This window comes from Schistocerca nitens, chromosome 4, assembly GCF_023898315.1.
Source record: "Schistocerca nitens isolate TAMUIC-IGC-003100 chromosome 4, iqSchNite1.1, whole genome shotgun sequence".
Classification (NCBI taxonomy): Eukaryota; Metazoa; Arthropoda; class Insecta; order Orthoptera; family Acrididae; genus Schistocerca; species Schistocerca nitens.
In genome coordinates, this window is record NC_064617.1 from 921976011 (window position 1) to 921992482 (window position 16472).

General features: G+C 48.4%; 1 protein-coding gene across 1 annotated transcript in view; it reads right to left on the reverse strand.

The window, feature by feature from the left end:
- Positions 1-14664: 14664 nt before the first annotated feature.
- LOC126252665 (uncharacterized) overlaps positions 14665-16472 on the reverse strand; it is a 144546-nt gene continuing 142738 nt past the window's right edge. The window contains exon 4 of the mRNA XM_049953566.1: positions 14665-14679. Within this exon, the coding sequence (XP_049809523.1) occupies positions 14665-14679 (15 nt within the window). The remainder of the gene's footprint in view (positions 14680-16472) is intronic.

The following is a 16472-nucleotide window of genomic DNA, read 5'->3' on the forward strand; positions in this document are numbered from 1 at the left end:
TAATATGTTTGTCCAATGAATACCTGTTTATTGTCTGCATTTACTTCTTGGTGTAGCAATTTTAATGGCCAGTAGTGTAGATAAAGCTGCATCATATTGGTGATCTGTCATACAGAAATAGTTCTTCTGCTTTCATATACTATTCTGGAAATTCCATCACCTTGGAAGGAATTCTGCACAGAGAAGAAAACTGTTGTGCACATTGTCCATTTTCCCTGTTCAGAATCAACTCATTGGTAGACGACGTGTGTAGGTCACGTCTATCACCAGACATAGCTGTGACATGAACACACGAAGGAGATATGTGGCCATGTTGAGAAAGATGTGCAATCCGCAACATGCTGTCTGGGTCGCTGAGGATGCAAGCTGTTTTATTATTCCAAGAAGTTCGAAATGCGTAATATTGGACTAACAAAGTCAGCTTGCATCCAATGACTTTTTTCTTGGCGACAGAATCGCCATTTTGCAGAATGTACGCATCTATCATCAGAGTTGTTTGTCTTTCTGATGGACACATTGCAGTGCTGCTACGGTCGCAGTTTCGAATCCTGCCGGGCATGGATGTGTGTGAAGCCCTTAGTTAGGTTTAAGTAGTTCTAAGTCTAGGGGACTGATGACCTCAGATGTTAAGTCCCATAGTGCTTAGAGGCATTTGAACCATTTTGACACATTGCAGAAAATTTTCTGAAAGTCTACACTGATGTGGTGCTCGCTGTTTCATCATCACAGCCTGGAACAACTGCAGGAACGAGCAAATGGAAAATGAAATGAGCTTGTGGCGTCGTTGGCCAGGAGGGTCCATCCGGCGAAGTTCGGCCGCCAAGTGCAAGTCTTATTTCAGTCGACGCCACATTGGGCGACTTGCACGCCGGTAATGAGGATGAAATGATGATGAGGACAACACAACACCCAGTCCCCGAGCTCAAAAAATCACCAACCCGGCCGGGAATCTAACCCGGGCCTGGTTGGATGGGAGGCGAGCACGTTACCACCCAGCGGAGCAGGCGGACAGGGACGAGCAAAACAAGTTCGATTCGATGAGACGATTTCAGAGGTCACAACTCAGTGATTATTTTGTAGCCTTTTTTTTTGGGTCACCAGTCTTCTGACTGGTATGATGCGGCCCGCCACATTCCTCTCCGGCGCCAACCTCTTCATCTCAGAGTAACACTTACAACCCCTCGTCCTCAAATACGAGGGCCGTTCAGAAAGTAACCTCCGGTTGATTTAAAAAAATACACCAAGTTAAATAAAAATATTTTAATATATACATCTTACAACTACATCTTTGCACTATTTTTCTACATAGTCTCCATAGCGATTGAGGCACTTATCGTATCTCTTCACAAGCTTTGAAATTCCTTCTGCATAAAAATCACCCGCTTGTGCCTGGAGCCAGCCTGTGACCGCATCTTTGAGCTCTTCGTCGTCATCAAACCGCTGTGACCCGAGCCATTTCTTCAAATGCATGAAGAGGTGATAATCACTTGGCGCCAGGTCTGGGCTGTAAGGTGGATGGTTGATAACGTCCCACTTGAAGGACTCAAGAAGGGCCGTTGTTCTGCGAGCAGAGTGAGGACGGGCGTTATCGTGCAAATAAACGATACCGGAAGTCAGCATACCACGGCGTTTGTTCTGTATAGCCCGTCGTAACTTTTTTATTGTTCCACAGTACACGTCTTGATTAATGGTCGTACCACGTTCCATGAATTCAACCAACAACACCCCTTTGGCATCCCAAAACACCGTTGCCATCAGTTTTCTGGCAGAAAAATCTTGCGAGGCTTTTCTTGGTTTGGTAGGCGAATCTGAATGTGCCCACATCTTTGATTGTTCTTTTGTCTCAGGGTTCACGTACTTAATCCAGGTTTCGTCACCGGTCACGATTCTGTTTAACAATGGTTCTCCTTCGTCCTCATAACGTGAAAGAAAGTCTAATGCAGAGGCCATTCTTTGAGTTTTGTGGTGGTCGGTAAGAATTTTGGGCACCCATCGTGCACAGAACTTACGGTAACCCAATCTTGCTGTCACTATCTCGTACAAGAGAGTCTTAGAAATCTGTGGAAAACCAGTAGACAACTCCGACATTGAGAAACGTCGATTTTCACGAACTTTTGCATCAACTGTCTGAACGAGTTCGTCAGTCACCAATGATGGTCTACCACTCCTCTCTTCATCATGAACGTTTTCTCGTCCACTTTTAAATAAACGTACCCATTCACGGACAACTCCTTCACTCATAACTCTTGGTCCGTACACGGCACAAAGCTCACGATGAATAGCTGCTGCAGAATATCCTTTGGCTGTAAAAAACCTTATGACAGCACGCACTTCACATTTGGCGGGGTTTTCTATTGCAGCACACATTTCAAACTGCCACAAAAACTAAACTAGCGCAGGTACGACGTTCACTCGACCACGGCTTGATGCCGACTGACCTGTTGAGTGCGTGAACGCACAGATGGCGTCGCTACTCCCCCCACAACCCGCACTGTGACCAATCGGAGGTTACTTTCTGAACCGCCCTCGTATTTGCTGGATGTATTCCAATCGTCCACAGTTTTCGTCCTTTACAGCTCCATGGAATTCATTTCCTGATGTCTTAACAGACGTCCTATCATCCTGTCCCTCCTTGTCAGTGTTTTCCACATATTTCTTTTTTCTCCGATTCAGCGTAGAACTTCCTCATTCCTTACCTTATCAGTCCACCTAGTTTTAAACATTCGTCTGTAGCAGCACATCTCAAATGCTTCAATTCTCTTCTGTTCTGGTTTTTCTGTAGTCCATGTTTCACTACCATACAATACTGTGCTCCAGACGTACATTATCAGAACTTTCTTCCTCACACTACGGCCTATGTGTGATACTAGTAGACTTCTATTGGCCAGTAACGCCGTTTTTGCCATTGCTAGTTTGGTTTTGACGTCCTCCTTGCTCCGTCCGTCATTGGTTAGTTTGCTCCCTAGGTAGCAGAATTCCTTAACTTCATCTATGTCGCGGCCATCAATCCTCATGTTAAATTTCTCGCTGTTCTCATTTCTGCGATTTCTCATTACTTTCGTCTTTCTTCGACTTACCTTCATATTCTGTACTCATTAGACGTTCATTCCAGTCTGCAAATCACGTAATTCTGCTTCACTTTCACTCAGGATAGGAATGCCATCAGCATATCATACCATTACTTCTCATGATCACCTCCCCCTTGGCAGTCCCCTCCCAAAGATCCGAATGGGGGAGTATTCCGGAACCTTTTGCCAATGGAGAGATCATCATGACACTTCTCAATTACAGGCCAAATGTCCAGGGGATACACGTTATGTGTCTTTACTGGAGTTTCCATTGCATTCTGCATCCTCATTCCGATTATCATTGCTGATTCTTCCACCTTTAGGATCACTTTCTCACTCCAAGAGCAAGAGAATGCCCTGAACCTCTGTCCGCTCCTCCGCCATCTTTGACAAGGTCATTGGAAGAATGAGGATGTCTTATGTCGGAAGTCTTCGGCCGCTGATGCTGACTATCAATCGAATTTTAAGCGCTGGTGGGTTTAGAACATGGGACCGAGGACGTTTTCATTACTAATCAAAGGCGCTACCCCTAAAGTTTTTTGGCCTAAGGAGAACTGAAAACGCGTGTGATGCTTATCAAGTATAAATGCTACACCAGAATGTCGTCACTCCTAGGAGAGTTCCCGCTAAACCTACAAACATTCCTCCACCCAACTGAGACAGTGTGCCAGAATGTTTGTCAAGCCAGTAACGTCTATGCGCAGCCCTGTGAACATCGCTGTTTTTATCTTGGACGATGAGAGTCTTCGCAGCTTACTTACCACTAATATGGCGAAGAAAGTGGATCACTTAAATAATGTTGGAATAAACATCATGGTACATGTGATGTTGTAGTGCCTCTATCGTTTCGAATTACTATGCAAAGCAGCGATTACAGTCTGTATGAAATACGTGAAAAACATCGATTATATATACTCCTGCATAGGGGAGACATTTTAATTGAAAGTTGCTTTCCTGGTGGCGGGAAGATACACTATGTGATCAAAAGTATCCGAACACCCCCAAAAACATACGTGTTTCATATTAGGTGCGTTGTGCTACCACCTACTGCCAGGTATTCCATATGAGCGACCTCAGTAGTCATTAGACATAGTAGAGAGCAGAATGAGGCGCTCCGCGGAACTCACGGACTTCGAACGTGGTCAGGTGATTAGGTGTCCCTTGTGTCTTATGTCTGTACGCGAGATTCCCACACTTCTGAACATTCCTAGGTCCTCTGTTTCCGATGTATTAGTGAAGTGGAAACGTAAAAGGGACACGTATAGCACAAAAGCGTACAGGCCGACTTCGCCTGTTGACTGACACAGACTGCCGACAGTTGAAGAGGGTTGTAATGTGTAATAGGCAAACATCTATCCAGACCATCACACAGGAACTCCAAATTGCGTCAGGATCCACACCAAGTACTATGACAGTTTGGTGGGAGGTGAGAAAACTGGGATCTCACGGTCGAGTGGTTGCTCATTAGCCACGCCAAACGACGCCTCGCTTGGTGTAAGGAGCGTAAACATTGGACGATTTAACAGTGGAAAAACATTGTACGGAGTGACGGTACACAATGGCAATCTGACTGCATTGTATGGGTATGGCGAATGCCCAGTGAACGTCATCTGCCACCGTGTGTAGTGCCAACAGCAAAATTCGGAGGCGGTGGTGTTATGGTGTGGTCGTGTTTTCCATGGAGGGGGCTTGCACCCCTTGTTTTGCGCGGCACTATCACAGCACAGGCCTACGTTGATATTTTAAGCACCTTCTTGCTTCCCACTGTTGAAGAGGAATTCGAGGTTGGCGACTGCATTTTTCAGCAGGATCGAGCACCTGTTCATAATGCATGGCCTGTGACGGAGTTGTTGCTCAACAATAACATCCCTGTAATGGACTGGCCTGCACAAAGTCCTGACCTGAATCCTACAGAACACCTTTGGTATGTTTTGGAACGCCGACTTCGTGCCAGGCCTCACCGACCGATATCGATAACTCTCCTCAGTGCAGCACTACGTGGAGAAGAGGCTGTCGTTCCCGAAGAAACCTACCAGCACCTGATTGAACGTATGCCTGCGAGTGTGGAAGCTGTCAGCAAGGCTAAGGGTGGGCCAATACCATATTAATGGTTCAAATGGCTCTGAGCACTATGGGACTCAACTGCTGTGGTCATTAGTCCCCTAGAACTTAGAACTACTTAAACCTAACTAACCTAAGGACATCACACACATCCATGCCCGAGGCAGGATTCGAACCTGCGACCGTAGCAGTCGCACGGTTCCGGACTGCGCGCCTAGAACCGCGAGACCACCGCGGCCGGCACCATATTAATTCCAGCAATTCCGATGGAGGGCGCCACGAACTTTTAAGTCATTTTCAGCCGGGTGTCCGGATACTTCTGATCACATAGTGTAAATACCATATTGCAGTGTCTGCGTAATGAATTATGATGCAATGCAAGTTGGGTCTGGCAGTGAAATGCGCTCAGACAGCGCAATAATAAGGTGATCGTTCGCTATAAGCGAGAAATCTGGGTTCGAGTCAGGGTCTAGCACAAATTTTAATTGCTGTTACTCCATTACACAGCTGATGTTGGCCACAATCGCCACTGCGAATACATTTCATGTACCCGACTACAAGCTTCGGGGATTTTGTTGACAAATAAGTCCATGTCATGGTACCATGTCCAGCCTGAATGACAACCCCCACACGCAGCAGTCAAAATTTCTCGTTATGCCATCAGTGCCCTCGATGTCTTCCATCATATGATAAAGAATAAAAATACGGCTGCACAACAATAACTCAAAGCTGCTACTGCTACTACTACTACCACTACTACTACTGCTATTAATACTGGTTGGTTGGTTGGTTGGTTGAGGTTTAAGGGACCAAACAGCAAGGTCATCAGTCCCTTGTTTCAAATATGGTCCATTCCGCTAATGTGACATCTCAGGAAAGTCAGAGAAATAAAAGGGAAAAGGCTAAAAGCGTAAAAGAGCAGTCATGTTGTCAATGGTAAAAACAAAATGAGGGAAGTCAGCAAGAGAACGAACCCAACGCTATGCTGAAGCAGCATAGGCAAGACCACCTGTGACTTAAAAGGTGCACCCGCTAGAATGTAGAAGTACGTATGGGAAAAGGAGACTAACCAGTCCTTTAAAAAAAGGGTAAAAACAGAGTAAAAGGGGAAGAAAAGAGGGTCTCGGTCAGGGAGGTGAATCGGGAATCTCCGAACACGGCTTACAGTGGGAGACACCCAAACACTCACCGCCCTGCCCCAACACCAGAGAGAGATTAAAAACCTTAAAACTGAGAATAAAAAACCACTTTCCCGGAGGAAACCGAGAACCAGAGAGACCATCCGGGAATCGTCAGCCAACATCAAAGGTAGTGTGGGAGAGTTTGTACTTAGCACGCAGAGCCAAAAGAAGGGGGCATTCAACCAAAATGTGGGCTACTGACTGGAAGGCTCCACAACCACAAAGTGGGGGTGGCTCATCACGCAAAAGAAAACCATGGGTCAGCCTGGTATGGCCAATGCGGAGACGACACAGTGTGGTCGAGTCCTTTCGGGAGAGGCGAAAGGAAGAACGCCACGGGCCTGGTGTCACCTTAATCGCACGAAGTTTATTAGACAGGGGAGTAGCCTCCCAAGAATTGGCCCATGACTGTGCGAAGTGGGATTTGATGTGAAGCCGTAAATCCGCTGCAGGAGGGGTTACAGAAAATGGGGGGTAAGTGACTGCTCCCCCAGCCAAACGATCAGCGAGCTCATTACCCGGGATAGACACATGGCCAGGGACCCAAAGGAAGTCAATGGAACAAGCAGCACGGTGAATATCAGTGAGATGGTCATGGATGGCAGAGACCAAGAGATGGCGTGAAAAACACCGGTCAATAGCAAGAAGGCCACTCATTGAGTCCGTACATAACAAAACGCGGTTGTGTTGGGACTGTTTAATAAAGGTAAGGGCCTGGGAAATTGCCATCAATTCTGCAGTAAACACCCCACATGTAGGTGGCAGCAGATGATTTTCCGTTCCAACAGAGGACGTGAAGGCATACCCCACATGATCAGCAGATTTAGAGCCATCAGTGTAAAAAACAACAGCATCGCGAAACTCCCGTAAAATTTGGCGGAAAAAGGAACGGAACACCACCGGGGGGATGGAATCTTTCGGACCTCGGCGGAGATCCATCCGAATTAGAGGCCGAGGAACTAACAAAGGAAGGAGGGGAGGGAGCGAGGAAGATAGGACAAAGAAGGAAGCTGAAAATCACGGCAAAGAGACGCAAGGCGGAGCCCAACCGCTAAACCCGCCCGAGGGCGGGAGTCGGGTGGGCAACGTCCATGGTCTGGGAACAGGATAGAATAGGAAGGATGAGTGGGAGAGGAACGGATAGCAAGTGCATAAGACACCAGAAGCTGGGACCGCCGAACAGAAAGGGGGGGGGGGGGGGAATCCCAGCTTCAACCAGGAGACTATCACAGGGTTAGTAGGGAAGGCACCGGTGGCCAAACGGATACCATGATGGTGGACTGGATCCAGCACGTGCAGTGTGGAAGGAGCAGCTGAACCATAAACTTGACAACCATAGTCCGAGCGAGACAGAACTAGAGCACTATAAAGACGGAGGAGGAGGGAACGGTCCGCACCCCAAGCGGAGTGGGCAAGGAAGCGAAGGACATAGAGTTTGTGGAAACATCCTACCTTCAGGAGTCTGATATGGGGCAGCCAAGTGAGCTTGTTGTCGAATAGAAGACCCAGGAAACTAAACTGTGGAACCACAGGCAATCGTTGTGCAGCGAGATAGAGCTCTGGATCAGGGTGGATCGTAGTACGGCGACAGAAGTGGACCACCCGCGATTTTGAAGGAGAGAATTGAAACCCGTGTGAGAGGGTCCATGCAGAGGCACGCCGTATAGCCACCTGGAGCTGCCGTTCTGCAGATGCCATCGAGGAGGAACTAACCCAAATGCAGAAATCATCCACATACAGGGCAGGGGCGACCAAGGGACCGACAGAGGCCACAAGTCCATCGATGCCCGTCTCCTGGGTCCGTGGAGAACTAAAAGCAGTACCAACTCGAACTCTGAATGACCGATGGAACAGGAAATGGCGGATAAAAATCGGGAGTGGGCCCCGAAGACCCCACTGATGAAGGGTAAGTAAGATATGATGGCGCCAGGCCGTGTCATAGGCCTTGCGAAGGTCAAAAAACACTGCAACCAAATGACGGCGCTGGGAAAAAGCCTGCCGAACTTAGGATTCCAAACGAAGTAAATGATCGATTGGAGACCGTCCCTCTCGAAAGCCACACTGGTAAGGGGACAATAGATCCCGAGATTCGAGGACCCAATTGAGCCGACGGGCTACCACCCGTTCAAGTAACTTACAAACAACATTGGTCAAACTAATTGGCCGATAGCTGTCAACAGATAGGGGGTTCTTACCAGGCTTAAGGACAGGAACCACGATGCTATCCGTCCACTGAGAAGGGAAGTCACCCTGGAGCCAGATACGGTTAAACACCCAAAGAAGATGTTGCAGTTGTGGAGCACTGAGATGTTGAAGCAGTTGGTTATCAATGGAATCTGGGCCAGGGGCCGTATCATGAGAAGAAGATAGAGCAGAAAGAAATTCCCATTCAGTAAAAGGTTCGTTGTAAGATTCTGATTCACAAGGGGTGAAACGTAAGGTGGAAGCTTCAGCCCGCTGTTTCTGGTGAAGGAAAGCAGCTGGATAGGAGGCTGATGCTGATGCCACTGCAAAATGGGTCGCAAGATGTTCTGCAAGAACTAATGGGTCCGTACAAAGGCCATCTGGGAGGGGAAGGCCTGGGAGGGTGGATGGCCGATGGCAACCTTGGAGAGAGCGAAGTGTAGCCCATACCCGTGACAGAGGGACAGCAGAATCAAGGGAAGAAACGAATCGTTCCCAACATATCCGCTTGCTATGTTTGATTAAATAACGGGCTTTAGCGCGGAGGCGTTTAAAGGTAGTATGGCTGTCTACGGATAGGTGCCTCGTAAAGTGTTGCAAAGCTCGACGGCGATCACGGATGGCAATGGAAATGGCCGTACTCCACCATGGGACTTGCCGGCGACGAAATGGCCCAGATGAACGCGGGACAGCAAGGCTAGCATCGCGAACAATCGCGTCAGACACGTCACGTAGGACGTCATCAATACAACCCGACAAAGAGGGAGAAAACACGACCTGTGCAGCGTGTAGAGGCCAATCGGCACGTTGGAAAGCCCAACGAGGTAACCTGTCCATCGGGGAGCGGGAAGGGAGCGAGATTATCAACGGGAAATGGTCACTATTACAAAGTTCGTCGTGTGTCTATCTGTGTAATGAAGGGAGGAGAGAGGGAGAAGAAAGAGAAAGATCAATGGCAGAAAAGTTACCATGACCAGCACTAAAATGAGTAGGGGAGCCATCATTAAGAAGGCACAAGTCGTGGTCTGCAATAAACTAGTCTATAAGAAGACCTCGTCTAGATGGAAAGGTACTGCCCCACAAGGGATGATGAGCATTAAAATCCCCAAGGAGGAGGAAGGGAAGAGGAAGTTGCTGAAGAAGGGCAGTTAAGGCAGCAGGTGTAAGAGTCCTATCAGGACGGAGGTAAAGATTGCAAACTGTGACTGCAGAGTCTAAGTGGACCCTAACAGCAACCACTTCCAGTGTAGTTTGAAGAGGAATCCACGTGCTAGCAATGTCTGTACGGGCCAACGTACAAACGCCACCAGAAGCCCGCAGGGGTCTGACCCGATTTCGACAGAAAACACGGAACCCACGGAGGGTCGGTGAGTGAGCAGAGTAGGACGAAAGAAGGGATTTCAATTCCGGAAGGTGACGATAGTATCCATTTTTATTCCATTGGAGAACCACAGAACGATCATTTAAATGGGGGCTGAACAAGCTAAAGCCAGTCATACCGCCGGGTCCCCACCCGTCACCGACAAGGAGGGGGCGACATCCATGAACGATAGGTCAGAATCCGGTTGTGAAGTCGGGGAAGGGACCTCCAGTGACACCAGAGGCTCTTTGTCCCGGGACTTTTGTTTCTTCTTCTTTTCAGGCTGAGATCGCGGAGGGCTGTGTGGCATAAAGGAGCCAGCTGCAGCCAAGATCAGGAACAGAAAGAGACCGGGCGACCTGGGGGCCGACAGACTGCGGCTCTCGCGGTCGTCGCGCTGCAGCAGACATTTGGCCTGGAAGGTGCCGGGAAGGGGCATCCCGGGAGAGGCGCCCTTGACCGGCAGACGCCGAAGGAGTGGGACACTTCTCCGGCTGGGGAGGGGGAGCAGCGCCCGGAGGAGAAGGTGTGGGAGCCGCAGGGGAGGGGGGGAGGAGAGGGGTCCGGGATGGGGGTAAGGAAGGGGGAGGAAGGGGTGAAGATGTAACCAAGGTTTAACTAGATGTCATGGACACAGGGTGAAGACGTGTATATTTCCTACAGGCCTCTGTGTAGGTTAAATGATCGAGGGACTTATACTCCTGTATCTTCTTTTCCTTCTTATATACTGGGCAATCTGCTGAACGTGGAGAATGACTACCATGACAATTTACACACACAGGAGGGGGAACACAGGGACTCCCCTCATGGAGTGGACGTCCAGAGTCACCACAGAGAGGGGCCTGTGAACAGCGGGAAGACTTGTGTCCAAAATGCAAGCACTTAAAACACCTCATAGGAGGTGGGATGTACCGCTTCACATCACATCTTAACTTTCTCAGGGAGGGTATCCCCTTCAAAGGCCAGGATAAAGGCACCAGTATCAATGCGATTGTCTTTAGCACCCTTCTGAACACGCCGAACAAAGTGAACACCCCGCCGTCCGAGATTGTCCCGAAGTTCCTCATCAGTTTGAAGGATGAGGTCCCTGTGAAAAATCACACCTTGTACCATATTTAGAGACTGGTGGGGGGGTAATGGACACAGTAATTGTGCCAATATGGGTACAGGCACGAAGGGCCGCAGATTGGGCAGCTGAAGCAGTTTTGATCAGCAACAAACCCGACCGCATCTTGCTCAGGGAGTCCACTTCGCCAAACTTGTCTTCAATGTGTTCCACAAACAATAAAGGTTTGGTATTGGTGAAAGTATCTCCATCAGTCCTAGTGCAAACCAGATAATGGGGGAAAGGTTTCGCCCCTAGCCGACGGGCCTGACTGTCTTCCCAGGGGGTAGCCATGGAAGGGAAGGCCGAAGGGGCAAGAGAAGCAGCACTTGAAGAATCAGTTCCACGCAGAGAGACGGCCGCAGAAGAACGGCCAGAGTTCTGGACCCGTATGCGTTTCATTTGCATAACGTCCGGCCTGATATCACCCACTCCGATCAGGGGCTCTCCTCACGGGCGCCACCCAGCCATAGCAAGGGCCGTCTGGCATGGCGGCCATTGCCAGGAGTTCCGATGCTCCAGGATGACGAGCAACCACTCCAAGGCATGCATGAGGAGGTCACAGCTCAGGTATCAGAAGTGTGATCCCTGTGTGTACAGGGGGCTCAACCAAAAGGGTACATAGCGACCCCACCACACGGGCTGGCTACCGTGCTGGTTATGCACCCTAGCATCACACAACGACGTGAAAGAAGAGGTGGAATGTACTAGGAGGGCGCACGTTGGAGACACTAGGTAAGGTGCTCTTCCGCAAATGGCTCACACTACGGAGGAGAAATTTTGTAATGCAGGTCAAACCGTAGAGGGGGACCAAGGAATGCCAAAAGAAGATGATTACGCAACAAAGCCGAATTGTAAAACCAACAGAACCAGGAGGATAGCGGGGGCCAACATAAGCAAGGACACCAGGAGAGGGAGAGGAGAGGGCGACAGGAAAGGAGCAAGGAGGGGAAAGGAGGGGAAGGGGAAGGAAATGCAGCCCTGGAGAGGAAGAAGGCTGCAATAGCTCGGGGCCCCGTGCTCGCCACGCACGTATCCACAAAAGAGTTGTGGACCCCCCTGGGGGAGCTATTAATACTATCAAAGAAAAGATATCCATACGAAATACCAGAATTTTTGGAGTTTTTTTGGGTTTTAGGGCGCAAAATATCTAAGGTCACAAGCGCCCAGTATAGAATCATAGAATGTTGGGACCGTGAGGGTAAAAAAACCGTTGCGAGGTCCAAAACAGAAAGGAAGAAAACTCAAACGTAAAGACGTTACGGAAGAGCATCTAAAAGACGTCGACAAGACACCGGAGTCACCAGGTAGAAATAAAGTCTCTTGTGATATTATGGTTTTTAAAAAAACTTAAAACGGGTACCACAGCTCGCACGTCATCCGCTAAAATGTCCGGCAAAGCGGGCGGCACCCCGACCCTGAGACGTAAGTGACTGAAATAGGGGCAGAGGATCAGGAAATGTCTGACTGTTAATGGCTGGCTACAGAAAGGACAGCTGGGTGCAGGGTCGCCACTCAACAAGTGGCGGTTACTAAAGCGGCAGTGCCCTATTCGCAACGGAGCTAACATTACTTTCTCTCGGCCAGGAGGAAATCGACCAGGCTGTTGGGAGAGGTTTGACTCCTCTGGGTTTGCTCCCAAGAAGGGAGCACCAATGATCATGTTAAACTGACGTGATACGTCGACAGAGAAAAGTACAAATATCTTGCGAGGGAACAGAGTAAGAGGCGGGCCGACCGAGATTGACTGTGGCCTTGGCTGCAGCATCAGCAGCGTCATTTCCAGGCACACCAACATGGCCAGGAACCAACATGAACGACACTTGGGCTCCCCCATCCAGGGACTGGATCGGAATCATTTAGACTCTGAAGGGCACTGAGGGAGTCAGAGCAGATCACAAAGCGAGTGAGCTGGTGCCTCCGGACGTAGTGAACATCCTGATAGAGGGCAAAAAGCTTTGCGGTAAAAACTGTGCACTGGTCGAGAAGCTGGTATTGAAACTTATCAGCCCCGACGACAAAAGCACAGCCAACACTGTGGCTGACTTGGAACCACCAGTGTACAAAAATATCGGCAAGTTGTGAGCTAAGTTCGAGAAATTTGCAGCGATAGGTCAGCTCGAGAGTCGAATCCTTCTGGAACGAGCTGAGGTCAAAATGAACACGAATCTTTGCCTGAAGCCAAGGTGGTGAAGGGCTCTCCCCCATTCGGAAAGTGGCAGTAAGTGTGAACTGCAGCTGCTGAAGCAGGTGACGAAAGGAGACACCGGGAGGCCGCAGAGAAGAAACGTACATCTCGTATTGGCGGTCAAGAATGTCATAAAAAAAGGGTCAAAGGTTGGGTGGCCTGGCATGGAAGAAAGCCGACACGCATAACTACTGAGTAGGATGTAGCACCGGTATGACAGTGATAGTTCACCGGCTTCTGCGTAGAGACTCGCAACTGAGCTAGTACGGAAGGCACCAGCGGCGAGACGGATCCCAAATGGAGGATTGTATTTAGACGGCGTAAGATAGGCGGTCGTGCAGAGGAGTAGACAATGTATCCATAGTCCAGCTTGGAGTGGACAAGAGATCGATAGAGGCGAAGGAGGACAGTCTGGTCAGCTCTCCAAGAGATACCACTCAATACACGAAGGACATTGAGGGACCGGGTGCAGCGTGCAGCCAGGTAGGACACGTGGGGAGACCAACTGAGGTTCTGGACTGTAGGTGACCGCAATTGCGTGTTGGAGTATGTGTTTGCAGTGTGCAGGCTACTACCAAGTGAACTACGAGGGCTACATCCCGCGCAGGGCCGTCCCTGGCGTCCTGCGGAACTCCGAACTTCTGGTAGGCGAAGACACGATGGAGGACGTCAGGGTGAGGCCTCACAACATTGCATCACAAATCAGTGAAACATTCTCTCTGCACTTACTGGTCTATTATTAAATAATTTTTGTTCTGCCTGTAGCTACAGTTTCCCATATATGGGATCCATCACATAGCGGTCCTGCTGCGCTACCACAAGCAACCGAGAGAGTACCACGCGGTTCGCACCTTGCGGGCCATCATTCTCAATATTCCAGAATGAGATTTTCACTCTGCAGCGGAGTGTGCGCTGATATGAAACTTCCTGGCAAATTAAAACTGTGTGCCCGACCGAGACTCGAACTTGGGACCTTTGCCTTTCGCGGGCAAGTGCTCTACCATCTGAGCTACCGAAGCACGACTCACGCCCGATACTCACAGCTTTACTTCTGCCAGTATCTCGTCTCCTACCTTCCAAACTTTACAGAAGCTCTCCTGTAGGAGACGAGATACTGGCAGAAGTAAAGCTGTGAGGACCGGGCGTGAGTCGTGCTTCGGTAGCTCAGATGGTAGAGCACTTGCCCGCGAAAGGCAAAGGTTCCGAGTTCGAGTCTCGGTCGGGCACACAGTTTTAATCTGCCAGGAAGTTTCATTCTCAATATTGCCTGCAACTGTGGTTATCCCTCATGTCTCATCTCTACGTACAAACGGTTGCAGCATTCCATGACTGCCCCTGCAACTCCAGCAACCAGAGAGTCACCTCAAACTGATTTTTCCCTTCATCCCTAACCTCATGATAGAGAACTCCAACGAAGGACAATCTCTGTCTCAAGAATTCATTGTAGCCATTGAACTAAACACAATTTAAAACTTGTGACATTTACGTTCTTCAACAATAATCAATGAAAACTATATTTATGAAACTGTCTCCTGTAACACATGAAGTATTATTTTGCATGCTCAACCCCATTCTACGTGTCTCAAGTTACGTAATTAGGTAACTTGTTCAGTTCAAATGGCTCTGAGCACTATGGGACTCAACTGCTGAGGTCATAAGTCCCCTAGAACTTAGAACTACTTAAACCTAACTAACCTAAGGACAACACACACATCCATGCCCGAGGCAGGATTCGAACCTGCGACCGTAGCGGTCGCGCGGTTGCAGACTGTAGCGCCAGAACCGCTCGGCCACCAGCGGCCGGCTAAACTTGTTCAGTATGAATAATCCTACTGGAAATGCATTTCCATTATTTTCACACTTAAACACTAATACGAATTTTTATGCTTTTTGAATTATGTATAGTAGTTACAACCATTGTCCAAAACAATTTTTTGCGTTTTTAATAGCAATAAATAGCCAGTGATATAAACCAAAAGCAAAGTAACTCAGAGACGAGAATGAGATGTTTTGTAACCATGAGGACTTGTTTACTCAAGAATAAGCGGTATTTATCTTTCCATACATAGATATGTTTCAGGAGATTGCTTCAGTTTAATTCATTGTACAGTACAAGGAATCAGCAAGAAAGGACTTCATGTGTTACAAGATATCTGTGTTGGAGCACCAAGTATATGGTTCAGGAAGAGCATCAAAGGGGTCCTGGACCGTCAAATTTGAACGCCAGTACGCATGCGAGAGCATGCCCTACCTAACATGTTCCAAAACGGCTCGCATAGAAACTGGGCTCTTCCGGGGCGTATACTTTGGGTTCTATTGGTGATAGAAAGGTAAGGTCAAGTATTTCAGATATTTCTTGGTCTGGCGACCAATTGCATACTAACAGACGAATCTCCTTAGTGTCATTATTCTACAGTACAGGATCAAAGTATGAATATTACACACTTCCTCCTGCTTAGGCAAATGAACCAAATCGATCGGTTCTTTTCGCATTTAGCGTGGTCTACTGCGCGCTCCAAGGAGATTATTGAGGCACCATTAGTTCAGGAGTGATTCCTTAGAAAAACCCCAAATTTTTTTATCCTTTTTTCGCACCAAAACCGAGCCGCAGATTCCAAGACGGCTAAACGCAGCAAATGGCGGAAATTTTTGTTACATAGCCCAAAGATCCCGATCTCGAATAACATTGAAATTTTTATTGATATCTTTACCCGTTTCCGAAATACGGAAGTTGTTCAAATGTGTGTGAAATCTTATGGGACTTAACTTCTAAGGTCATCAGTCCCTAAGCTTACGCACTACTTAACCTAAATTATCCTAAGAACAAACACACACATCCATGCCCGAGGGAGGAGTCGAACCTCCGCCGGGACCAGCCGCACAGTCCTTGACTGCAGCGCCCAAGACCGCTCGGCTAATCCCGCGCGGCTACGGAAGTTCAAATTACCCCTACTTGTACACGTAAAATACACACGTAAGATCCACCTGAGAAGAAAAGAGGTTTAGAAAGTAATGTAGCACGCAGAAATTTGCTGTTAAGTGCCTGTGTTACATTACAAGGTTTCTGGAAACCCAATGTTTTAGTACTGAAGCATACCCAAAATTTTTGTACGCAAAAATTCCGGTCTGACGTGTAAAATTAATTGTGCGTTATTTCAGTTTCACACAAGTAGACTATTGAAGTTCCTCTGACCCATAAAGTTCTTTAAACGTAAGTGACATGCCCTTACGTGGCAGGGAAAAGAAGGGAACCAGCTGAAAAATACACCTACTGGAGCCAAAAATGCGAATGTGCTCCAGTATAAAAGACTCTGAAAAGTGAGGT